Here is a 25,201-nt window from a genome sequence, read left to right on the forward strand (position 1 = left end):
CCTGTGAAGTATGTATAATTCTTATCCTCCTCTGACAAATGAGGAAACTGAGGCACAAAGGGGATAGATAATTTGCCCAAGATCCCACAGCTGATAAGTGGGGGTGTGGGTGCTTTTAGAGGCCTTCTTGACTAATACACTCATTCTTCAGATGGGGAAACAGGCTCTTGAAGGGAAGGAATTGTCACACAGCAAGTAAGCAGCTGACCCAGCCTATGGCAGGTGGAACACAGAAGGGCTTCTTCTCCCAAGTTCCCTTCTGTCTGGCCTCTCCAGACCAACCCAGCTCTGGCTGCCATTTAACTGGAGCTCAGGGCTGGGGCCGCAGGCCACTTGTCCCTGCCTCGCCATTGTTGACCCTTCTGGGTGGGATGGGAAGGTTGATAATGGGGTGGAGAGTGAGGGAGCCCCGTGGCCCAGTCTGAGCGTTCATTTAGTTTTTTGGTCTGTCCCTTCAGGTGTCTGCAGGCATAGACAAGGCAGGAGAGAGGAAGTGAAGCTTCGAGCTGCTGTCGCCTCTGGATGCTGCTGTGGCTCATCCTGCTCCTCCCACACGCAGGCCTGGACCACCACTGCCGCTGTCAGGACAGGGACCTCCATACCTGTCCTCTTGGGTGGGACTCGGCTACTCCTGAGGGCTCCCACACAGAGGGGGCTTGGGACCCTTGAAGCAGGCCCACGGGCCTGGGGCTGGAGGAGCGGGGAGAAGAGTGGGGTGGCAGGGGAGGAAGAGGCAGGAAGAGATGGGAGTACCGTGGTTTGGGCCCTGCTAAAGGCAGCTGGGAAGCTCCTCACTGACCAAGAGCAGCCCTCGCTGACGTCCCTCATCATCACTTCAGAGCAGCTTAGAGTAGCTCCCCCTCCCTGCCCCCCTCCCTCCCGCTGACCTCTCCTGCCCAGGGCCTCACTGCCAGCAGGACCAGGACCTTCAGCCTCACCCTGGACATGAAGCTTCCCCAGCTCAGCCCCACCTGGCCTTTCCAGCTCCAGCTGGCTGCGTGGCTCCCCAGACACCTGTGACACCTTTGTGTAGGCAGTTTCCCTGCCTCGAGGCTGCTCTCCCTCCTCCACCTGCACAGCCCTCGCCACCCAGCGAGGCTGGTGCCTCCATCTCCTCCAGGAAGCCTTCCCTGGTTTCCACCCTTCTTGGGCTCCTGTAGGACCTGTCTCATTCTCCTCCTTCCATGCTTGCTGTGATCTTCCAGAGCAGGGGAGGGGAAAACCAGAGCAGCCTGGGATCCAGAGGGGCTTCTCTGCTGCCCCTCAGCCCCACTGTCGAGAAGCTGGGGAAGGCAGCATTGTGGTCTAGTAGTTAAGTCATGAGCTCAGGAGCCAGACAGCTTGAGCGCAAATCCCAGCTCTGAGATGCTCTGGCTGTGTGATCTTGGGCTAGTTACCTAGCCTCTCTGAGTTTCAGTTTCTACAGCTGCAAAAAAGGAGCCAACAACAGACTTACCTCTAAGTCTGCTGGGTTGCAGGCCAGGCAGCAGTACTCACCGAACTCACACGGCCCGTCTCCCCTCCACCTTTCCCCGGGCTCCCTTCTCCCCATCCTCCCCAACTTTAGCAAAGTTGATGCACTGGCCAAATTTTTGTCCACTCCTGCCCTTTTCTACATGCTGTTCCCACAACCAGGAAGGCTTTTTTGGTCTTACCCCCCTTTTCTGGCCTTATCCCTCTTGCCCTGAAGACAGCTCAGCGACACCACTGGGCAGCCTTCCTTGATATTCCCTTCTGCATTCTCCCTGCCAGGCTGGCTCGGGGCCGCTTCTCAGAGCTTCCCCAGCAGCCTCATGGCACTGGTCCTTGTGATGGTCTCCCCAACCAGACAGGGCCCTCCTGCTCCTCCGGGTGCCCAGCAGCAGGGGAAGGCGTGCTCACAGCAACCCGGAGGCCCGAGGCCCTGATTTCTGGAGACAAAGGTGATTTGGGGCGAGCAGGGCTCCCCGGAAGCCCCCTCCCTCCTGCCCCAGCTTTATTTTGGTTCTAGAATTATTCCAGTCGGCATACTCGGTCCCCACCACGCCCATTCGGGTGCACAGTCAGCATTTCATGCATTTAGAGGGAGGAATGGAAGGGGAAGAGAAGGCAGGCGAGTAAATGGCCTGCACAGCAGAGCCACTGGGGTGGAAGAGCGGGGGCTCTCCCAGGCGGCAGGGGCCCGCCAGCTGCGTGTCCCCGGGCCCTGGGCTGGCCTGGGCCGTGCAGACCTCCTGGTGCTGGCCACACGGTGGACAGCCTGGCCTCGGGACCGGGCCACAGCTGTGTCAGGTGGGGAGAGCCACCACGCTGCCTCCGGTCCCGTGACCACCCTGGGCTCCCCAACATCACTGGGGGTTACTGGTTGGGCCTGGGCCTCCGTAGCCCACCAGGTCCAGAGGCAGCCAGCCTGAGGACCCACCTCTCACCTCCCCACCTCCCATCCCTGTAACCCGGCGGGGCCCCCACCCCTCAGCTACAAGGGGTGCACAGCTGCCTGCTTCTCTGGGGCTGCCTTCAGCGGCTTGGAGCTGCCTCAGTGACACCTAGAAGGCCATGCACGCCTTCCCTCCAAGACTCCTGTGGGTGTGTAACAGCCTAGCCCTTGGCTTCTGGGCAGGACTCCTCTGGGGTGTCATTCGCACAAGCCCTCACCGTTGGGACCCCGCTGAAGCCACAACCTGCCGGCTTCTTCGCTTGCCCCAAAGCTCCCTCTCTGCCTTACAGGTTTCTCCTGAGGGCTCTCCCCCAATAAACCCCTTGCCTGCGAATCTCAGGGTCTGCTTCTGGAATCAGCCTTGGGCAGCTGGTGTCCTGGGGGTCTGAACCAGGCTCCAGAGCCACCTCCTCCCCTAGCATTCAAGCCTGCCCCCCCCACTCCATCCTGACCCCCTCAACTTCCCCTCACCGTCACCGCTCAGGCCGCCCCTTCCTGCAAGGCCCAGCCCAAGGCTTCCTACTCCACTGTGTCCTCCCAGGTGCCTGCTGCCCACAGAGGCCTCTCCCATGCCCCTCGGCAGTCTGTATTCTGCCGCCCCATTGCCCACCAGCCCCCCAAAGGCTGAGGCATCTCTCTTCCCCGCAGGGCCTGGCCTGGAGGGACACCAACAAACGCCGTGGAGCCAATGCCTGAACACAAGGACCTGGGTCTGGGGCTCTTTGGACCCCTGGGCCTTATAAGGGTGACAGTTGTATTTCATAGAGGATGACCCAGCGTCCCAGGTGGCCTGCGGGCCACTGATTGGCCTGGTCCCTCGGTCTCTCCTCCTGCCCAGAGAGAGGCCGTTGTATCCACGGCAGTAGGGTGAGAACTGTGTTTGTGACGGGGGTGTTCTTACCCTGCCATGCTGCGGACGGGCCACTGGCCTGGGACACTCAGTTCTTTCCCTGCCCCTCACAGCATAGCTCCCATCTTGTCCCCCAGCTCCCCAGCCCCAGAGCCCTCCCCAGGTCTACGTGGAGGGGCCGCCATCCGCCAAGAGCAGATCACCAGGGCAAGGGGATCTTGTCTTCCCGACTCCTAGGGGCTGTGCCTTGTTCGTGTCACCCCAGCCTGTGCCTTGCACAGCGCCTGGCCTCCAAGACTCATGGTCCTTGTGCATGGTCTCCCAGCAGGGATGGGATGTGGGGAGCTCTGAGAGGCCAAGGCCCCCCCAAGGCCAAGGGACAGGCCTGTTGGGGAGCTCAAAATGGGAGCACAGTGGGCCAATGCCTGGCTGCCCTCCCCGGGCCCTGGCCAGGCCACGGCTGGTCCTCAGTGGGAGACAACCCTGGGTCCCTAGACATCCAGCCGGGCCTGTTCCTCCACCGCAGCCTGGATAGAGGGACCAAGATGGCTCTTGGGGACTCCACCGGGGGACCCCAGCGTTCACGGTTCCAGCCAGACTACAGAGAAGGATGTTGGAGCTGAGTTCATGCCGGGCTCCGGTGCCCACCCGGGCCCTGCCCTGGCTGCTAGTTTCGCCGGACAGGGTGCCACATGGACACGGGCCTGCGCAGCGTGGCCAGCATCTGGTTCCAGTGCGTGGTGCCCATGCCACTGGCCGACGGCCCGATGATGACGTGGCCCACGTTGTCCCCACGGCCATCACTGCTGCTCTCAGCTACCGTCACACGGAGAGACAGGTCCTGGGGAGGAAGTGACATGGGTGCTAGGGACCAGGGGCAGTGCCAGAGGTCCCCCATGACCCCCAGGCCCAGCGGGGTGCCAGGCACGGCCCCCTGAATCCTCACCTCTGACCTGTCTAACCTCACAGCCCAGATGCAAATGCTGGCCTCACCACTTCCTTGCTGCATGATCTTGGGCAGTGACTTGGGCTCTTCCTACCTCAGTTTCCCCATCTGTAAAATGGTGATAATCATAGTTCCCACCTGTTCTGGGAACGAAATGAGTTAAAAGGTGTAAAGCACTTAGAACAGTGCCTGCACACAGTCAGAGCATTATAGATGTCTGTTGTTAATCCTGAGATAATCATATGTTGGACTCATAACAGGAAGGGAAAGAACTTGCTTGAGATCAAAGTGGTGAAGCTGAAACTGGAACGCAGCCTGACTTCTCTCCTTCCCCTCCCCGCCTCCCCCCTCCCCCTCCTTCCCCCACCTCCGGTCCCAAGAAGTGTCTCGCCCTAGGAGGCTGTGGAGTAGGAGTAGTGGCACTATGAACACCCAGGGAAGCAGGGGGCAGATGGGTGGACTGTCCCATGAGGGTGGCAAGGCAGGACCAACCAGGGATGCTGCGATGTTTGCCTGGATTACGAACACCCAGAGTGCGGCAGAGTTCTGGGCTTTCAAATTCAGGCCGGGTATCCGAAGAGGGGAGATTAGAGGGTTTCTGTACAGCCCCAGGGCCAAGGGGCAAGTTTTGGCTCAAGGCACAAAAGGACTTTCTCACGTGGTCAGGAATGCCCAAGGATGGAAGGAGGGAGTGAGGGGAGGTAGTGAGCTCCCCATCCTCTGAGGTATGCAAGCCGGGCCACTTCTGTGGCCCAGGGCACATCCTCTGCAGTCCTCCCACCCTTGGCCTGTGATATCTGTGCTGGGAGGGGGTCTCCCTGGGGCACATCGCCTGCTGAAGGCCAGGGGGGTCTGGGGAGCTCCACAAGGCCTCTGTAGGCAGAACCTCGGGAGATTTAGGGCCAGAGCTCTGGGCGTAGGGTCAGTCCTGGCTCATCCCTAGTCCTTTGCAGGTCCCTCCACCGGGAACTGTCTTCCCCCAGATCTCAGCTTAGCTACCCCCACCTGCAGAGGCCTCCCCTGATTGCCAAGGTCTGGCATGCTCTTAGTGGATGGGGATCGTCTGGAGACTTTCCTGCCTGTCCCTTGTGAGCGCCAAGGAAGCAGTGCCCGTGTCCCCAGCACCCACCAGAGGGCTGGTACCTAGTAGGTGCTCAATACACGCTTCTCGACTAGAAACGTGTTGCCATAAGGCAAACCATCACCCCCTGCAGGAGCTCTGAGGAGCTAGATTGGAGGGGATAGAGGGGCCCCCACCCCCTGTGCCATCCCCCCTCACCTGGAGCACAATGGCTGGCACTGAGAAGATCATGGCTTCATTGAACACTGGGTTAGGGTCGTCCCTCTTCACAGCCGTCTTCTTTTTGCTCATCTTCCTCCCATCCTGCAGCAGGTACACCTTGACGAAAGGGTCTGTGGGCCGGGAGGGGGGTGGGGGTGAGAGCCAGTGCTACACTCACTTGGCATAGACCTGCCCAGTCACAGCGGCTCACTGGCCACTCTCTCCTGCAGTCCTGCCATCAGTCCTTTATTGCGTTCCTATTTTACAGATGAGAAAACTGAGGCTCGGGGCTTCCCTGGTGGCGCAGTGGTTGAGAATCTGCCTGCTAATGCAGGAGACACGGGTTCGAGCCCTGGTCTGGGAAGATCCCACATGCCGCAAAGCAGCTGGGCCCGTGAGCCACAATTACTGAGCCTGCGCGTCTGGAGCCTGTGCTCCGCAACAAGAGAGGCTGCGATAGTGAGAGGCCCGTGCACAGCGATGAAGAGTGGCCCCCACTTGCCACAACTCGAGAAAGCCCTCGCACAGAAACGAAGACCCAACACAGCCATAAGAAAAATTAAATAAATAAATAAATAAATAAATAAATAAAAAGAAAACTGAGGCTCACGCGCGAGTCAGGAGAAGAGCTGGGCTTTGGACTCAGGCAGCCAGCCCCCCAGCCCACACGAGTGCTCCCCTCACGTGAGGCTCTGGGGAGCTCAGCAGACCCACCACTTTTCATTCTATAAATGGTCCAAACGCAGATGTCAGCCCCGAGTCACCCGGTGCCCGCTCAGTGGAGCCTGACTCAAGGACGCGCAGCTCTGGAATAACGAGTCGCTGTCTGCTTGTCACTTACCACCACTGGGTGTCCTTGCTGCACCTGCCTGGACCCGGGTCCCCCAGGCTCCTGCAGCCCTCAGTTTTCAGCCCTCAGTTTTCAGTTACTCAGGGCTGAGGCTCCTGCAGACCTGACGCATCAGGTCCTGCCTGGCACCCACACCATCTCGGTGGCCCTGGTCCCCATTTGGGATCTGGGATGCAGTCCAGCCTCTGGGAAACGCCTACCTTGTTTTCATACCAGTGCCCCAGCCTCCTGCTCTCAGACTCCCATCCCTCCCCCACAGGGGCTCCCTGCCAGCCTCCGTGGTTCCCCTGTTTCCCCAGCTAGATTAATCTTCCCACTGTGCATGGCTCCTGAGCCCAGCCAAAGCCAGGGGTGGGGGGCCTGGCACTGTGCCCTACACCTGCTGATGCCTCCAGCTGGGCCACGGCTCCCACCTGCCACACGGTGGAGCCAGGTAGCCAGGAGGGCCTTACCCGCTGTGGTCTTGTCGTTGGTCCAGATGAGATTCTTGGCTTTCACCACGACCACTGTAAGGCGCTCGGCCGTCGGGAGGTAGCTGAGGGACAGCAGGATCTCGCCCACAGCGTCGGCGGCCTGGAGGGCAGGCGGGTGACTCACAGGGCTTCTGCCCCCTGGACTTGAGGGGCCCAGGGAAAGGCAGAAGCTTCCTTCTCCACTGAGAAGTTGCTGCTCTTGGGGCCCCTTACACCAGGGCACCAGGCTGGTGGGATCGAGAAAGGGACCCCTCCCCCACTCCACGGCGCCATCCCTGCCTCGTACCGGGTAGGGGTCCTGCCTTGGAAGGAAGGCCAGAGGTTGCCTGTCAAATGCAGCAACAAAATGCAGTTATGTTCCCTCATTCCAGACCAGAGAAAACATTCTCTGGTAGTAGCACTTACAGGTCCAGGTGGACCGGAATTAGTAGATCATTTGCTTAAATAACAGTGATGCTGCCTGAGCCCTGCTACATTTACGACGGTAAACGGCAGCTTGGCCTCTGTCTGAAATAACTCACTTGAGGGCCAGAGGAGTACTTCCCTAACAGAAGCTCTACAGGCGTAGAGCTTCTAAAGGTTTGGTGGTAGGAGCAGTAGAAGGGCTGTAAACAGTGGTCAGGGTGCCTTTCATTTGCATGCAGTAAACTGAGTTTCCCTGAGTGTGGCTCAGCTCTTTCTCTAATCTCCTAAAGATGTTGGTGTTCAGGCTGTCGCGAGGACAGTGGATTCCCTCCTCTAAAGTGTACACGTATGACGCTGTCCTCAGGCACAGGCAGGTGGGCGGGCTTACCTTGTTCTGGTCCTGTAGGTAGAGCCAGCCGCCGAAGGGCTGCAGCGGGAGGTCAAGCACGGAAAGCTTCAGCTCCACCACCCCTGTGCTCACATTCCGCTCATCTTCATCAATGCCAAACACGGAAAACCGCAGGCTCTTCTCCTCCAGGGCTGCAGGGTCCAGGGGGATGGAGAACTTCTCGTCGAAGAAGATGGAGTAGGCGTTCCTCTGGATCTGCAGAGAGAAAGGGCAGTGGAAGGAGGTCCAAAGCTGGGGAGGAGGTGGCAGCCAGATGCCTGCGAGGCCATGGTAGGGAGTGAGCACTGGATGGGGAGTCTGGAGACCTGGGCTAGCGTCCTGGCTCTGTTGTCCCCACACTGCAATGCCAATCCTTCCTTTGGTGGCTCAGCCCTGATGATATAAAAGCCCCCTGTCCTCTTCTCAGTGGTGGCCAATCTAGTGGCCTGGCATTCGAAGCTTCCACAAGCTGACCCCAACTGATTCCCATCCTCAGTGCCCATGGGTCCACAGAACCCTTGCAATGTGCCGGCTGAGCTGGCCATCTTTCTTGTACGTGTTCAAGTCCAGCCCTGGGCCAGGCACGCAGCGAGTAGGGATAACTGTCTGTGAAGTTGAGAGTCGCTGATGTCCCATCCCGCGTGGGGCCTGGCCTAGGACTCTCTGAACGTTACGGGGTGGATGGACCGATGGAGTGACGAGGCAAGGCTGGGCAGGCTCTGTTTCTAAGCCTAGTTCTGCCTGGTGGGCACCACTGGCCTCCTCCCAGGAAGCCGTGGGCAGGCCTTCTGGGAAGGTGCACTTGTGGGCACTGATCCCCCTTCCGTGGGGGGCTGCTTTGGTCACTGCCTGGCGATATTTTAAGAGAGGAGATCTCATCCCTGGCGCCTCGCCTGATGCCGGGGGGCTGCCCAACCTGGGGGCAGCCCCCCACTCACTGGGATTGGCTGGGCTGCGATGTTAAGAAGCCTGCATTCTTGGGAATGAATCTGTCGGCACCTCCAGGTGCCCCAAGCTGCGCTCTTCGGTCACTGCCTGGGCTGGAGAAGCCTCTTCTTACCTTGCGCCCTGGGAGCTACATCCCCTACCCAATCACCTGCTTGAGAACCAAGGGCAACCCTTCCTTCACGGGATAAAGCCCACCTCCTGATCCTGACCCTGACATTCAGGCTTTTCACGATCTTTGGCCCTAAATTCCTTCCTCTGGCCATATCAGCCCCTTGACTGTCCCCTGCCCATAGGAGCACAGGCTCCCTGAAGATCCATTCTCTGTACGTTGCACTTTATGAGCACGTGGAGACCCCGGGGGTCGAGGCCTGGATCTCCTGCTCACTTGCTGGGGTTGTCGTGGGCAAAGCACTTTCCTGAGCCTCCGTTTCCTCATCTGTAAGATGCCCTCAATCCATCCCCCATCACTGGGGCTAATGAGAGGGTCGCGGATGTGTTGGGCTCTGGGAACCAGGTTCTCAGTATACATCAGGCCGTGGTGGCTGCTGTCAACGAGCCGCCTCAAGGGATGTGTCCAGAACCGCCCAGGTCCTCCAGGCAGCTGAGGCCACGGGCAGCGTGGATCTGGGCTCAACAGGAGCACTTCATGGTCCTGACAGACGACAGTCCATTGAGCGCTCAGCAAGAACTGGGCTAAGGACTTTGCATTTCCTGAAGCGCTGTGATGCTCACTTGACAGATGGGAAAACTGAGTCACAGAGAGTTTAAGTGACTTACCCAAGGTCACACTTCTAGGAAGGAGGGAACCAGGATCTGAACCCAGGCAGTCAGGCTCCAGGGTCCTGCTCCTAACCACCCACTGGACTGCCTCTCTGAAGCTGGCCTCCCCTTCTCGGCCCTACATACGCCCTGGTGGTTGGTTCTAGACCCTCCTAGAGAGAGGGGGGCGGGGTGGGGCCGGAGAGGAATGACAGTCTCCACCTCTGAGCAGCAGCCACTTTTCAGTACAGGAAACAGGACTGGACACGGGTGGGTCTCTGAGGAGCCAGAGGCACTTGACCTCAGGATCCTCCTGCTCTGGTCAGAGCCCGTGCTGGGCTGACCTCGCCCGCTGGTGCTGGGCAGCAGGGTGTCTCACGTAGACCTCTCTCTCTCTCAGCAAGGGGAGCAGATCGTGCAGGGGTATGCTGGGGGGGTGTGCTGGGTCCCTCTCCTTGCCCCTCCCGGCTTATTCTGCACCCTCCCCCCTGCTTTCGGCCCCAGGGGCTGACCTCCATGGGCTGCATCAACAGGCTCCCTAGGCCTCTGGCTTCCGGTGGGGTCAGCCAGCAGGGGTCACTGGAGGGAAACCAGAGGTTGGAGGGAGGTCGGGGTGCTTATTCCTCCAGGTTCTTCTCTGCAGGATCGCTACGAGCAGACGGGCACAGCGCCTATCAAGGTGGCCCTCTGCACACACTGGTCTCTAGGTAACCTCGCGTTCCCCTCATCCCCTCAGGCCAGGGTACCACGCCATCCCTGAGGTCGCCCCACACACAGCATTATAACAGTCCTGTTATTAAGCTCTCCCCAAATTAGCCAGCATGAGCTTGTCATCCCTTCCCTGCCAGGACCCCAAGTTGACACAATTGACAACTGACAATTACCACACACTGGATTCACGTGGCAGGACTGCTGAGAACTGCACACCACGGGAGCCGGCAGGTGGAGCCCCAAACTCCCAGTTCTGTCCTCCCCATAGCCAGCACCTTCCGCTCTGGGATCAGCATCCAAATCTGCTCTCTAGCGCCCTCCTCAGATTCTGCCTGGCCCTGCACCCCTGCCTGCCTGGGCAGGACTCGTGAGAGCCCGGGGCACACGGCTGCCCCGCCCTCCCAGCCCCCACTTACCCGGGAAATGCCCACGATCTGTTCGTCCGGCAGCAGGCTGACGCGCATGAAGCAGGACTCGAAGCTGGCTTCCTCCCGCTCCAGGAGGTCCTTGCCCTGCAGCACAGCCACGTGGAGGGTGTGGGAGGCGGCATCGTAGTCCATGCTCACCTCCACCTGGCCCAGCGTGAAGTCCTGCCCGAAGGTGTTGCTCACAGAGGAGATGGAGTTCAGGGAGTCGGCTGACTGGGATTTTCGGAGGGCCCCGTAGGGGGCCAGGTCCAGCTCACGGCCCATCAGCTCCAGGGGTCCCAGCTCGCTGATGCTCTCAAAGGTGTCCTCAATGCCGAGGCTGCCTTTGCGACTGGGTGGCCCCCTAGTGCTGGTCCGCTGGGCATTCCAGGCAGGCACTCTCTGGGGGTGAGAAAAAGGGACATGGGAGCATCGGAAGGGCAATAGGCATGGTCTTGAAGAGACAGCAAAGAGATACGGTAAGCCCTGTTCATGCAAGGCACCTCCAAGTTCCCCTTTCGCAAAAACAGGGCATACCTTAGGAAGGTCCGTCTTTATTGTTATTTCATGTCAGCTTTCTCTCCCTAACCAGGAGGTAAGAGAGCTTTTTCTCAAAATGTTTATTTATATGGACTGAGTTTCATACATAAAGATGTTCACTGCAGTGACGTTTATAAAAAGGAAAAATAGTTAGCAATCTAAGCGTCCAGCAGAAGGGGAATGGGTAAGCAAACTAGAGTACAGATACTCAATACATGACAGAGCAGCCTCAAAGGAAGTTGACAAAAATGTCTACCACATGAGAAAGTTTTCATGTTGGATAACGCTAACTCTAATATTCAAATTTTTCTTTTCTCTCAATTGACCTTGGGATTTGAGAAAACAAAACCTTTGTACAGTAAGCATCTCCCATGTTGGTACATAGTCTTCATTACCATAATTTTTAATGGTCCCCTTAATTTGCCATTGAGTGGATCCCCATAGTTCATTTTACTATTCCTCTACTGTTGGACATTTATATTGTTTTTGTCACAAATATAAACAATGCAACATTGAATAGCTTTCTTTTTTTTTTTTGGCCGCGCTGTGCGGCATGCGGGATCCTAGCTCCCTAACTAGGGAACGAACCTGTGCTCCCTGCAGAAGTGCAGAGTCTTAACCACTGGACCGCCAGGTAAGTCCCTTGAATAGCTTTCTTAAAATCTTGACTTAGAGGACAGAGTCCTTTTTTTTAATCTATTTTATTTATTTTTTATTTTTGGCTGTGTTGGGTCTTCGTTGCTGCACGCGGGCTTTTCTCTAGTTGCTGCGAGTGGGGGCTACTCTTCGTTGCGGTGCGCCGGCTTCTCATTGCGGTGACCTCTCTTGTTGTGGAGCACGGGCTTTAGGCACATGGCTTCAGTCGTTGTGGCATGTGGGCTCAGTAGTTGTGGCTTTCGGGCTCTAGAGCACAGGCAGTAGTTATGACGCACAGGCTTAGTTGTTCCGCAGCACGTGTGATCTTCCCAGACCAGCAATCGAACCCATGTCCCCTTCATTGGCAGGAGGATTCTTAACCACTGTGCCACCAGGGAAGTCCCGAGGACATAGTTCTTTTGAAAGTTTTTTTTTTTTTTTTTTAAATTTATGGCTGTGTTGGGTCTTCGTTTTTTCTGTGCGAGGGCTTTCTCCAGTTGTGGCAAGCGGGGGCCACTCTTCATCGCGGTGCGCAGGCCTCTCACTATCGCGGCCTCTCTTCTTGCGGAGCACAGGCTCCAGATGCGCAGGCTCAGTAATTGCGGCTCACGGGCCCAGCTGCTCCACGGCATGTGGGATCCTCCCAGACCAGGGCTCGAACCCGTGTCCCCTACATCGGCAGGCAGATTCTCAACCACAGCGCCACCAGGGAAGCCCCTTTTGAAAGTTTTTGATACATGTTTCCAAAATGCTCTTTGGAAAAGTTGTTGCAATTTACAGTCCCTCCAACTGAGTGAGAGATTTCGTTCCAAAACCCCAAATGAGCGAGCATGTGGGACCTTTATCTGGTAACAGATTCTGGCTGTGCTCTCTGGAACTCTACATGATGTTAGAAAAATTCTCTGCCAGTGTTAAGTGATGAAGCATTTAGCAATATATAGAGAGCCCTAAAAATGTTTATACTCCCTGATACAGTAACTTCACATCTGGGCATTCATTCAAAGTATGTAATCCCAAATGAAGACAAAGTTTTACATGTAAACCATTTACTGCATTATTTATAGTGGCATTTAGTAAATCATGGCACATACATAAAAAGGAATCTTAGGCAGCCATTAAAATAATGTTTACAATCAACAATATGAGAAAGTGCTTCAGTTTTAAGTGAGATGAAAAGGGTAGGGTATAAAATTCTATGTAGAAATGACACCCATTGTGTAAAAACTATGCATGGAAAAAAGACCAGGGGGAGGGGCCTAGATTTAAAATATTGGAAAGAAATAAATCAAAATGTTAATAGTTAGAAGACAATTCACAGTTGCTTGCCTCTGGGTGGTGGCATTTGGGGAGGTTTTTCTTATTTTTATTTTCCTGTAATTTTCACAGGATGGTGTTTTAGCTTGAAAGCATTCATTCATTCGTCAAGTATTCATGGATTACCTAGCACTGGGCTATGCTGGAGATGTGGAGGAGGACAAGGGTCCCTGTTCACAGGAGGAAATTAACCAGGAGGGAGTGAGGGGGGAGGGAGTGGGGGCCAGTCCTGAGAGCGGACGGTTGGGGTGTGGGGTGTACAGTCCACTGTGCACCCACGAGAACAGAAGCCTCACCTTCTGCCGGGCCTCTGCGTAGTTCTCACCATACTTCTGCTGAAGGTACCTGTAGTCGTAGTTTGGGAACGGGGAGGGGCTGGGGAAGCTCCCCGACGTCCAGAGCTTCCACAGGCTCACAGCTGCAATTCCCAGCAGTGCCAGGGCCCCGGCAGCATAGACACCCACTTCCCAGTCCGGGGGGCTCTTGATGACTGCAAGGCAAGAGCAGAGCAGTCTCTCGTTAATGGGCACTAGGACCCCTCAGTTGTTACACATTCCCACCCAGCGAGCCTGTAGTTCAGCACTGACTTGCTTATTCATTGAAAAAATATTTATTGAGTGTCTACGATGTCAGGTTCTGTGCTGCGTGCTGGGGATCCAGTGTTGAACAAGCTATACACCCTCTGATATCTGCTTTTAGCTCCTTTCCACAAAAACATACATTACTATCAGGAGCGACACTTGGGTAGAGCAGATGAAGAGCTGTAAACAATGGTTAAATATTCCTTAGGCTTTAAACAGATAGGGTTTTTTTAAAAATTTATTTTATTTTTGGTTGCACTGGGTCTTTGTTGCTGCACGGGGGCTTTTCTCTAGTTGAGGTGAGCAGGGGCTACTCTTCGTTGCAGTGCGCAGGCTTCTCATTGTGGTGGCTTCTGTTGTTGCAGAGCATGGGCTCTAGGCACAGCGGGCTCAGTAGTTGTGGCTCACGGGCTTAGTTGCTCTGCGGCATGTGGGATCTTCCCGGACTAGGGCTCGAACCTATGTCCCTTGCTTTGGCAGGCGGATTCTTAACCACTCTGCCACCAGGGAAGCCCCAGGTGGGGTTTTTCTTGCCTCTTTGAGTTCTCTCTACCTTCAGAGGACTTCTGCTTCCAGATAATCAATGCAGCCTGTTGGGATCTGAGGAAAGTGGAAGGGAACTTGGGGGAGAAAACAAAATGACCCCCTTTTTGCCTCAAACCTCATCTAAAACAATCCAATGTCCATCAATTGATGAATGGGAAAATAAAATGTAGTACATCCATACAATGGAATATTATTCAGCAATAAAAAGGAATGAAATGATACATGTTATAACATGGATGAACCTTGAAAACATCAAGCTAAGTGAAAGAAGCCAGTGCCCCAAGACCATATGTTGTATGATTCTATTTCTATGAAGTGTCCAAAAGAGGCAAATCTATACAGACAGAAAGTAGATTAGTGATTGTCAGGGGCTGCCAGGGGTTGGGGGGAGTAGGGGGAAATGTGGAGTATGGGGTTTATTTTGGGGGTGATGAATATATTCTAAAAGTTGATTGTGCTGATGGTTGCACAATATACTGAAGCCCACTGAATTGTACACTTTAAGTGAGTGAATTTATGGCATGTGAGTTTTATCTTGATAAAGCTGTTACCAAAAAACAAAAAACAAACAAACAAAAAACTCAGCCAGAAGTGAGAGGTGGCTGTAGGCCGGGCAGGGCTTGGGGACAAATCCAGATGCTCAAATGCGTTCTGTCCACTGATGTTTTAATAACCTCACTTATCTGAGCCTCACTGCCCCCAAACAGTAATTAACTACCCCCTCAACTGTGTTGGGTAAGTCATCACCTAGCACAGAGCTTGGCCCACGGCAGAACCATAAATGTTAAGTCACTCTACTGGGAAACCTGGCCCTGCATTCCCAAAAGAAGCCAATAAGATAGTAGGATTCGTTTTGCAGAAGATCGCACTGTTGGCAAATATAATTCTCTAAACCATTCTCAGTGTTGCCTCTAGACTCGATTCAAATGGGGAAACTGAGACACACAAGAACTTGCCCAAGGTCACAGAGCCAAGAAGGGGTGGCCCTGGGATCCTAACACCGGCAGCCAGACTCCAGAGCAAGCAGGGGTAAAAACCACTGCCCCACCCGGCCTCCACCCAGCACGGTTCCCTAGCAGCAGGGTGGAGAGATGTGGGGAGGGTGTATCAGGGGTGGAGATTTCTCATCACACAGCCACTGAGCACCTACTATGTGTGAGCGCCCTGTGGAGCGGGTCAGCCCCAAGCCCAGCCCCTGTCCTTAATAAGTGGCTCATAGTCTAGGGCGTGGGGTGGGCAGATAAATAGACAACAGAGTGATGGGGGTCGTGATGAGAACAGCACAGGAGGGCTTCCCAAAGCGGGATGCCTAAGCTGGGATATGCAGGAGTAGCAAGAAGTGTGCCAGCCAAGGTGCCAGGGACCAGGAGTTTAGGGAAGGAAGAGGGGGGTGTGCAAAGCTCAGAGCGTTCAGAGCACCCAGTGAGAGAGAGGGAAGGGGGCATTTGGGGATGGAGGGGCCACTGTCCCTGCTCCCCAAAGCCTGCGTAGGGAGGAATCATCCAGCAATTGGAGGCCCCAGCCGGGCCCTGCTCTGCTGAGCCCAGCCAGCTCCAGCCAGAATCTACAATACTTACTCACCCCAGAGAAGGGCAGGGCCCAGCCTTCAGCCCTGGCATTTACGCAGCACTTAGCACCCTACGAGTTCCCTACCTCCACTTTCTAGAGGAGAACTGAGGCTGATAGCAGTTAAAGAACACATCTATTGGGTTGGCCAAAAAGTTCGTTCGGGTTTTGGGGCCCAGCTTACGGACAAACCCGAACGAACTTTTTGGCCAAGCCAATATTTATGGGCTCAAGGCCACAGGGGTGAGAAATGGAGAGCGTGGTGCAGGTGCCTTGGCTCCCTGAGGCCACCTCACCTCCCTGGCTCCAGTCTCCTCATCCAGAAAGAGGAGATGACACCAGAAACATCCCCATCCAGTGGTTCTACCCCAAAGGAATTGATTCTAAGGGAAAAATCCCAACAAGTTTTATGTCTGGAGTGAGTCATCGAGGCTGTATTTATAACAGCAGAAATCTGGAAACAGCCTGAAGGTCCGAGCAAGGGTGCCGGTGGTGCTGTCTCAGGAGGGGCTGTCACTGGGCTTTGAGAATGACAGTGGAGGTCATCAGGATGTCACTGTGGCAATGCAGAGAATCGTTTCAGGCATTGTTAAGAGGAAAGAAAAAAAAAACCAATCCCCAACATGGTATAAGCACATGATTTTGATGTAAAAATCACGCAGCGTATGGGCAAGGGCTGGGCGGACCAGGGAGGGATGGGAACAGCCAGAGATGCGGATGGAGGGACAGCGAGCAAACCTGTTTACTCCTGACTCTGTTGCGAGAATGTAATTTGTGGGATAAATAAAACCACAACAAAGAGCTACCGGGGCCCAGGGCCAAGACCTGGCCAGGCTCTCAGGAAGTCCTGGGAGTCTGGCGAATAGGGGATGGGATGGGAACGTACCTGGTGCCTGGAGAGTGAAGTGCATGTGCGGGGGGCTCCCACCTAGACACACACACACAGCCCCAGCCAGCTCACAGGGCCTTGGGTGCTGCCAGGGGGCGGGCCAGGGCCCGGGCACAGAGTGCACATAGGCGATGGGCACAGCAAAGTGGCAAAGCAGCGCCAGGCTCCCCTGAGAGTGAGGATCCGGGGGCTGAGGGCCTGAAGCCAGCACCCTGGCTGGCATAAAAGGGGGGCAGGGCCAGGGGCACGAAAGGAAAAACCCCAGCAAGCTGACATGAAATGATGACAGTTAATGCTCATTTATTTACTCATTTGATTACGTACCAGCCTCTGGAAGGTATGAGAAGAATTCCCCAGGGAAGTGAGGTCTGAGCTGAGACCAGAAATGAGGAAGGAGGAATCTTAGTAATAATCGTTCCCTTACTATTTTCTATTCGCCAGGCTCTGTTCCAAACACTTCATGTATACTAACCCACTGAGTCCTCAGAACCACCCTGTGAGCAAGGTTCTATTATTATCCCCAATTTACAGACAGTGAAGATGAGAGATAGAGGAGCTATTCACTGCCAGACAATCTGGCTCCAGATCTGTGCTCAAAATCTCCACACCAGTCTCAAGGCCTTAGCCAGGCAGAGGCAGTAAGCACCCCAGGGGAAGGGAACAGCATGTTCAAAGGCCCGGAGGTCGGGGAAAGCTGTGTTCACACTGTTGGGCACTTCACACACGTTAGCTCGTTGAATCTTCCCAGCAGTCCCTGAGGCAGGCCACATTGCCCCCATTTTACAGATGAGTAAATGGAGGCTCAGAGAGGTTTCAACATTTACTGATGGCCACGCCAGGGCCTGGACCAAGACCTGTGAGCCTGCAGGTGAAAAGTGAAAATTCCTGGCTGGGAGTTGGGAAAGGTGGTTCCCCCTTGTACGTCCTTCAGCTCAGCCCTGGGCTGGCTGGGGTCTGAGCTAGGGGAGGAGCTGGAGTGATGGGGAGCACCGGCCTGGGAGTCAGAAGACCTGGGTCCATGTCCTGACCCTGTTACTTACTTAGTCACTCTCCCTTTCCTTTGCTGAGCCTGCCTTCTCCCATCTGTAAATGGGGAGGGGAACATAAGGAGAAAAGGTGGCGAGTGTACTTCAGTTCTGACACCATCCATCGTCAGCTGGAGTGTGTCTGGTGTCTTGAGGCCGGTCCCAAGCTCAGTGCCTGCAGGGGCACACACGAGGAGAAGGTGGGAGCTGCCATCCCTGGACTGGGCGACCTCTGAGTTTAATGTCCTGTGGCTCTAACATCCACCTTCCTGGGTTTCCTCGCCTTTGGCTCCAGGAATGGCCCCAGGGGAGTGGATTCCGCACGACAGGCTCGACATTAGGGAGCAGCAGCACGTGGGCCTCCTGGGGGACCCCCTCAAGTCCTTCCACTGGAGCAGAAAGATGAAGAGACCTCAGACTGGCCCCAACCTGGTGTCCCCAAGGCTGTGTGATCTTGGGCAACTCACTGACAGTCCTTACCAGTAAAACAGGGCCGTTACTGGTGTCCCACTGACATCCCCCACCCCAGGCCCGGTGGGAGGGTCCTGTGAGATGGCACATTTGCCGCGGGGACTCACCGCTCAGGTGGTATTCTGCCACGTCCACGGCCATGACGCCCGCCGCAGGGGCTGAGACTGGAAGGGAGAGGAGAGTCAGTGGAGAGGGCTTCAGAGGGTCATCAACCCCCCACTACGGCCCAGGTGCCCATCATCCAGCTCACACTCAGGTGGAGGGGGCCTGGGCAAAAGTAGTGTTTCTTTTATTCTTTCATTTTTATTTTTTGGCCGTGCTGCGTGGCATGCAGGATCTTAGTTCCCCGACCAAGGATCGAACCTGGGCCCTCGGCAGTGGAAGTGCGGAGTCCTAACCACTGGACCGTCAGGGAAGTCCCTAAAATAGCATTTTTAAAAAATGGTGTTTAAAGCTCTTTTCAAGCACTCTGAGACCTCATTTCAGGATTGCCAAACGCAAAAACACAAGACACCCAGTGAAACATGAAATTTCGGATTAGTTTTTAGTAGAAGTATGTCCAAATATTGCATGGGACATGCTTATATTAAAATATTATTCACTGTTTATCTGAAGCTCAAAAGTTGCTGGCGTCCCGTATTTGTATTTGCTAAATCTGGCAAGCCTGCTTCACTTCCGTCCTACCAACAACAGGCTGACCAGCAGCGACTCTGTTACTCCTTAGAGGGGCCCCTCAGGGTGTTCCCTTAGGCTGACTTCAAATGCTTTTGTTTAAATTGGACCCGAAATGCTGCATTTCTACAATATTCTATTATCAGTTCTTTCTCTATTTGGGATGGTTTCCTCCCCACCCTCCCCTCCCAAGTTTTATGAACCACTGAAGGTTTGAGAGGTTTGAAGGTTTAAGTTGTTCTAGAAAGGTCTAGAAGCTCATACAAGCCATTACCTGCCCAGGCAACTGCTTACGGTTTTATTATTGTTGCTAAGAAGTAAACTGGCTCCCAGACATGTTCTAAATGGGGTGGGGGGTTGAAAAAGGGAGGCTAGGCTGAGCTGTATGGACCTCAGCTCAAGGGACACAGAGGACAGGATGGCCCCCACCCTAACCTCTGCGTTCCCTCGTGGTTCAGAGAGGTGGTTATAAACAGGTAAGATGGGGTACACGGGGCGGTGGCGGGGGGAGACCTGAAGGGTGTCCGTCCACCCAAGGGCAACTGCTTTTCTGTTCCCACGGGAATGCCAATCCAGCCTGGCTGGATTTTCTGAAAAGCCAGATACCGGTATTTTTTAACGTGCAGTTTCTTGATTTTTAAATGTTGCAACCAACTCACAAAAAATGTAAACACCACTGGGTAGAGAGGAAAAGGGTCCTGGGTGGTGGCTAGCCCGTTTGCAACTCCTCGAAGGATTGTGTGGGCTCCCTTTGGGACTGGGGTCAAATCAGGGGGTGAGCATTTTCTAGAATCCTGGGGTTCTCCCCAGTTTGTAGCTCTGGAGTCAAGAAGCTGGGGTGCCTTGATCCAGACAGGGTTATCCAGCACATGTGGGAGTGCCGTAGGTCCCAGGACAGGAGGCCTCGAGAAGCAGGGCAGAACAGGGCCCTGGGGCAAAGCCCTGCCAGGTGCACAGACAGCTCCTTGCTCCCAGCTCCCCTGATGATGCCCCCACTCCCACAGTGAGGTGTGGGTTGTCATGGTGATGGGAGGGAGGCGCTAACCTGGAACGGCTTCACCCATGCCAATTCAAGTGGAAGCTCATTGCTGGGACCTGGGCTGGAGATCATGACAAGGACCTTGCTGAGCACCCCTTACACCCAAGCCCTAAGCACTTTGCGTGTATATTACCTCATATATTACCTACCGCTAACAGCCCCTGGAGGTAGGTGGTATTACCATCTCTGGTTTGCAGAAGAGAGTCATGAGGCAAGGAGGTAAAGTCATTTGCCCCAGGCTACACAGCTAAGAAACTGTTCAACCCAGGCCATGTGGTTCCACGCTCCCTAACCCCTGTGCCTTATTGCATGGGGGGCATATGGTTTCAAAAGTTGCCTGAGAACCCGCAGGCCAAATTAGGCACTGTGTACAAGCCCCAGGTGGCCCTACTTCGTGGCAGAAGGGAGTCTGGATCCACCAAAACACACATGTTAACATGAACACAACTGTCCCAGTCTGCCTCTGCCTTGCTGGGAATCTGATCATGCCATCGGCTTTCTTTCCTGCTTCCCTGGCACAGGCTGACTTCCTGCACGGGGACAGCCCATGCCAGCAGCACACTAGAGTGGGTGGGCTGGGTACACCCCTGTGGCAAGTTCCTGTGGTTGGGGACAGAACCCCGTATCTGCTGTATCAGACCTCTGGCTGTCGAGGGGCCCCCATCTCTCCAAGGCTGGTCCACCTCAGACCCCAGACTCCCACACTGCCCACCTTTCCCCCTCCCCTCATCACAACACCCTGGGAGCTGTGCTTTCAGTGAAGGTGTGAATGACTCTAGGCTCACCCAGGCCAGAAGGTCCCGCAGATGTGCCCTGGGAACGGGAGAAGCCAAAGCACATCTGCCTGAGAGGAGGGAAAAGAGAACCTGGGGGAGACGTCGTCGAGGTTCCTGGGATGGGGCGGCAGCCTGAGCATAGCTCTGAACCCCAGATCTGCCCCCTCTGTAAAATGGGGCATATGATGGGCTTATCAGGGTGTCAGGAGGGAGGAACGAGAAGTAAGTGCAGTGGGGCTTGGCAAATCTTAGCTGCTGTGCTTGCTCACCTGGCAATGGTCCAAAAGGCCCCTGAACCCCTACTTTGAGCAGTGGAATTGTGTGGGCAGCGCTGCCGGCCTGCAGATGTGTTATATTTGTCTTAAAGTGAGTTACCAACATTTAAAAATTGGGAAATTTCCCATTAAAAAATGGATTTCTTAAAAAAAAAAAAAAGAATAGATTTCCAGCTTCCCGTTAAAAGTAAGATTTGGGAACAGTGGGTCTGTATACCCTGCCCCCCCACCTCCCCCAAATAGCCAGAGCTGGAGCTGAGTAGGCTCCGTCCCTCAGATGGGGCATCTGCTCTTCCGGCCTGGCACCTCCTACCCTTCCATTCACTTCCAGAACCTGCTGGCCCCTGGAAGCATCTCTGTTCATGAGCCTGGTAAGCAGGCTTCTGGATGAGTTAGGGGAGGTTCAGAAAGGTTAAGTGACTTGCCCAAAGCCGCACAGCCAGCAGTGGTGGAGCTGGGCCTGCCACCCCATCCAGCGCCTCTTCTATTAGCAGCCACAGCCCCTGACTTCACGTACGTCTTCCCCATGGCCTCGCCCAAGACCCCTAGGGGGCAAATCCTGTTATTATCCCCACTCCACAGAGGAGGAAAGTGAGGCTCAGGGAAGGGCAGTGAATTTGCCCAGGGTCACCCAGCCAGTAAGCGGAGAGCTGAGACCGAGCCAGATCTGGCTCTGCAGCAAGCGTCCTTCTTAATGGCTTTACTTACTATCCCTGAGACCCCCTGACTCCATCTCACCCACTACTGACAACTCAGCAGACTCCCACTGGCAGCCTGGGGGTGTGCCAGGTAGAGGGGCTGCGGCTTCAGCTGGGAACAGGATGCTGACAGGCACATCCGAGGCCAGGGCAGCCTCTGACCAGAGCTTCCCTGCATTTCTGACACACAGGAAATGGGGCACAGCAGGGGTGGGTCAGAGCTGCCTCAAACCTTCATCCGAGCCCCTTCCTGGCACCCTTCCTCACTCCATCTATTCATTCTGGCCCCAAACCCCCAAACCCTAAATTGCATGGCGCTTGCTCATTGAAAACAACTCTGGGTTCAGATGCTGGCTTAACCATACCTAGCCGGCAATACCTACCTATTGCTGTAAGAATTAGACATAATTCATGCTAAATGCCTAGCGTAGTGCCTGGCTCGTACGTAGTGTGAACACGATATAGACCTGATGACTGAATGGATAAACGGATCCCCCTTTTACAGATTAGGAAGCCGGGGATGGAGTCACTCGGCATATGAGTAGCAACAATGGGATGGACTCCAAGGTACAATGGATCTGGGCCTGGGCTCTTGGTCACCATGCCACCTCCTGACCAGGCCTTTCCGGGGTGGAGATGGGTGGGAAGAACTGCCACGGGCCTTACTGGAATCTGACCACAGTCGAGGCCTCCTCCTGGGCTTATCAAGAAATGGCTTTCCAGGAATTTGGTGTCTCTGTGGGGGAGAGGGTCCCCATGTCTCTGCTCCCCCTCACCCCATTTCCTTGCTTAGTGTCCCCATGTCACATCTCTGGCTAGCAAGGTTTTGGCTCCCCCTACCCTCACCCTGAGGCCAGCAGGTAATGGGAAGGATCAGGGGGTGGTACAGAGGAGCCCTCGACCTTCCAGGCTGGGAGCCTCTTTAGGAGCTTTAGGTTTGAGATCCTTTTCAAGTGCTCCCACTTTCTGGAATAACCACATCCTGCTACCATCCCCCCAAAAGCCCACAAAAACCACAGCACAGACTGGCGAGGATGGTGGTAGCTGGCATTAACTGGGCACCTACTATGTGCTGAGCACTGTACAAAGGACTCGCCAGGTGTTATTTCGGCAAATCCTCCCTGCTGCCCACTGCGGGGGCTGATACTCTTCCCATTGTACTGGTAAGAAAACTGAGGTACAGGAAAACACTTGCCCATAGTCACCAGAGCTGACAAGAGGCAGAGTCCAAGGTTGAACTCCAGGCTGGGAGCCCCCTCTCTCCCAAGCTGTTTGGAAAGGCTTCAGATTTCAGGGTGGGGAGGCCAGGGGCTTGGGTCCTGACCCTTCTCCAGACTGGCTGTGTTAATTTGGGTGAGTCTCCTGCCCTCTCTGAGCCTCAGTTTCCCCATTTCTAGTAGGATGCATAGCTCCTGCCGCTCTCCAAACCTGTCACCCACTCCCTGGCTCAGGGAAGAGGCTAACATTCCAGGGTGCAGGTTTCCCAGGCTCTTTGCGGGGGAGGGTGGCCTCACTGGCTGAGGAGGGGGCACCCAGTCCCTCTGCAGCCCATGAAAGAGAGGTCACTAGGAGGGCGTGCTCAGGGCTCCTCCACCCACAGGCCTGGCTCCAGGTCCCCATGTTTGGACCCAGTTCCCCCTCCTTCAGCCCAAATCTACATCCCCAAGGCACTGAGACGGGCAAGCTTCCTCTCCCAAAGAGCAGTGGCATCAAAGGTTGGCAGGGAGACCCTGGAAAGCTCCCCACCCAGGCTGGTGACACCAGACAGAGGCTGAGGATCCTCTTGGCCTCCCAGGGCTTCCTGGCAATGGGGTGCGACATGGGGCATTTCCTGAAAACCCAGCACCCATGCCGCGGTAACCCCCAGGATACATGGGGACCGGAGTGTGGGGGGCTGACCCGGGAGCCGGGAAGAGGGTGTAAGGCGGGGCCGGGAAAGTGGGGACAATCAGGGCGCTGTGTGTGTGTGAGGGGCGTGCGTGCAGCGCGGGCGCCGGGGAGGTGTGTAAATGGCCGGGTGAGCCGCGTGTGTGCACACGCGGGGCGGGCGTGCGGGGCACGATGCGATACGCAGTGCATGGAGTGGCCGAGCCGGGGAAGGGCCCCCGGCGTGCGCTGTGCCGGGCTTGCGTGTGCAAGCGCGGCGCGGGTGTGCGATCCGCGCGGGTGTGCAGACGAGCGGGGAGCTTGGAGCCCGGGGGTCCCCGGCGCTGGGAGGGGGCACTGCGTGCATCTGCGCGAAGGGCGCGTACTCACCCCGGCTCCGCGGAGGGGCCACCGCTCCCGCTCCGGCTCCGGCTTGGGCTCCGGCTTGGGCTCCCCGGCTCCCGGCCGGCCTCCCGCAGCGCGCACGAACCGGCGCCAAGCCCGGCCGTCGCCGGCGGAGCCACGCCTGCAGTGTGTCCCCGCGCCCGCCTGGGAGGAGCGCGGCGCGGGCCGGGGGCTCGGCCGGGCCGGGGCGGCAGTCGCGAGCTGCGCCGCAGTCCGGGCACGCTCCCAGGAGCCCGCCGCGCGCTCCCTCACGCTCGCCCGCCCGCTCCCTCTTTAAAGTGACAAACCCGAGCGCTCTGTCCGCTCCCGGGAGTTGCGCGGCGCTTCCGGGGTCTGAGCCGAGGATCCCCAAGCGCTCCCCAGATCCCAGGGGGGTCGTCCGAGGCAGAAGCCAGCCCCTCACTCCCTGGCCCAGGATGAGTGGGGCTGGGGGGCTGGGAACGTGCTCACCGCGAGTTTCGAGAGGCTGGAGGAGCATTGGGCACGGAGTCAGCAGGCCCGGGTTCTAGCCCCAGCTGCCGCACCCCGGGTTATCCTGTTCCCCTTCTAGGCCTCAGTTTCTTTTTCTGTAAAACGAGCTGGATACTGTGCACCTCCTAGGAACCGATCAGGAAACAGGAGGCCGGAGGTTTCCCCTTCTCTGAATGGTAGGCCAACATCATCTCAGTTAATCCTCACAATGACTTAATGGTGTCAGTGGTCACTCCGTTTTTTTTTTACAGGAGGAAACAGGTTCAGAGAGGTGAAATGACCTTCCCAAGGTCACAGAGCCAAGGGTCAGAGACAAGACTTGAACCTAGGTCTATGTGACTTTAAAGCCCATACTCTTAACCACTTAGGGGTCGTGCTTTCTCTCCAAAGGAATGAATGAATCATTCAGGAGATATATTTATGACGCCCCCGCTGGATGCTAGGCACAGTGCCAGGTGTGGGCGATCTTCCATCTTCCGGGAACAGGGGGACAAGTCCCTCCCTGCCCGCGCAGTCTGGCAGGGAGGCACGCACGCATTAAGAGGGGCTGGGGTGTGCGGGGGAAGGTGCCACGTGCTGTGGGCTCAGTTACCAGGAGAGCAGGCTTGGTGGGTACCTGCGGGGGCTTCTCAGGGGATCTGTAGGATTTGGGGTGGGGTGGGAAGAGGGGAGAGGATCTCAGGTGGGGAGCAAGTGTGCTAAGGCAGCAGTGGTTTCTGGATCATCTACCCTCTGGGAGTTCGGGGCTGAAAGCAACCTGTGGGCACTGCCCTCTCAGTAGGAGCTGGGTCTGTGCTGGCCTTGTTGGCGGGAGGGGGCATCCTTGGTTTAGAAAGTAAGACCCTGGGGAGCCAAGGATTCAGTTTCACTCTCATCCACAGGGGACACCCTTTTTTTAGTTCATTTTATGGATTCCGAAGAAATTGGAGAGAAAGGACATTAATTATGCCCCTTGGAAGGGGGAGGGGCTGGGCACTGGGCCATGGGCTCTCATTG

At 55.9% G+C, this 25,201-nt stretch overlaps 1 protein-coding gene across 3 annotated transcripts; it reads right to left on the bottom strand.

Moving 5' to 3' along the window:
- SYT12 (synaptotagmin 12) lies at positions 1-24,508 on the bottom strand. 3 transcript variants are annotated; one of them, XM_007171046.3, is made up of 8 exons: positions 24,185-24,508; positions 18,111-18,167; positions 13,222-13,415; positions 10,445-10,837; positions 7,611-7,826; positions 6,797-6,917; positions 5,492-5,625; positions 2-4,107 (listed from the first exon to the last, which is right to left on the bottom strand). In XM_007171046.3, exons 1-8 carry the CDS (start codon positions 24,210-24,212, stop codon positions 3,934-3,936), a joined length of 1,317 nt encoding a protein of 438 aa, XP_007171108.1. In that variant the 5' UTR covers positions 24,213-24,508; the 3' UTR covers positions 2-3,933. The 3 variants fall into 3 exon arrangements, with proteins under 3 accessions (XP_057409889.1, XP_007171108.1, XP_057409888.1); XM_057553905.1 differs by lacking the exon at positions 24,185-24,508 and adding an exon at positions 23,720-23,994; XM_057553906.1 differs by lacking the exons at positions 18,111-18,167; positions 24,185-24,508 and adding an exon at positions 23,720-23,991 and having other exon boundaries at positions 1-4,107.
- Positions 24,509-25,201: the final 693 nt, after the last annotated feature.

The sequence above is a fragment of the Balaenoptera acutorostrata genome, chromosome 9 (genome assembly GCF_949987535.1).
Source record: "Balaenoptera acutorostrata chromosome 9, mBalAcu1.1, whole genome shotgun sequence".
Lineage (NCBI taxonomy): Eukaryota > Metazoa > Chordata > Mammalia > Artiodactyla > Balaenopteridae > Balaenoptera > Balaenoptera acutorostrata.

Bases quoted from the DNA above. Each gene is read 5' to 3' on its own strand.
- SYT12 (XM_007171046.3), bottom strand. From the start codon at position 24,212: ATGCTCCTCCAGCCTCTCGAAACTCGCG. The intron at 13,416-18,110 runs GTGAGTCCCCGC...CTTGCCTTGCAG, and splicing joins GGCAGAATACCACCTGAGCG to TCATCAAGAGCCCCCCGGAC. The intron at 10,838-13,221 runs GTGAGGCTTCTG...TCTCACCCCCAG, and splicing joins ACGCAGAGGCCCGGCAGAAG to AGAGTGCCTGCCTGGAATGC.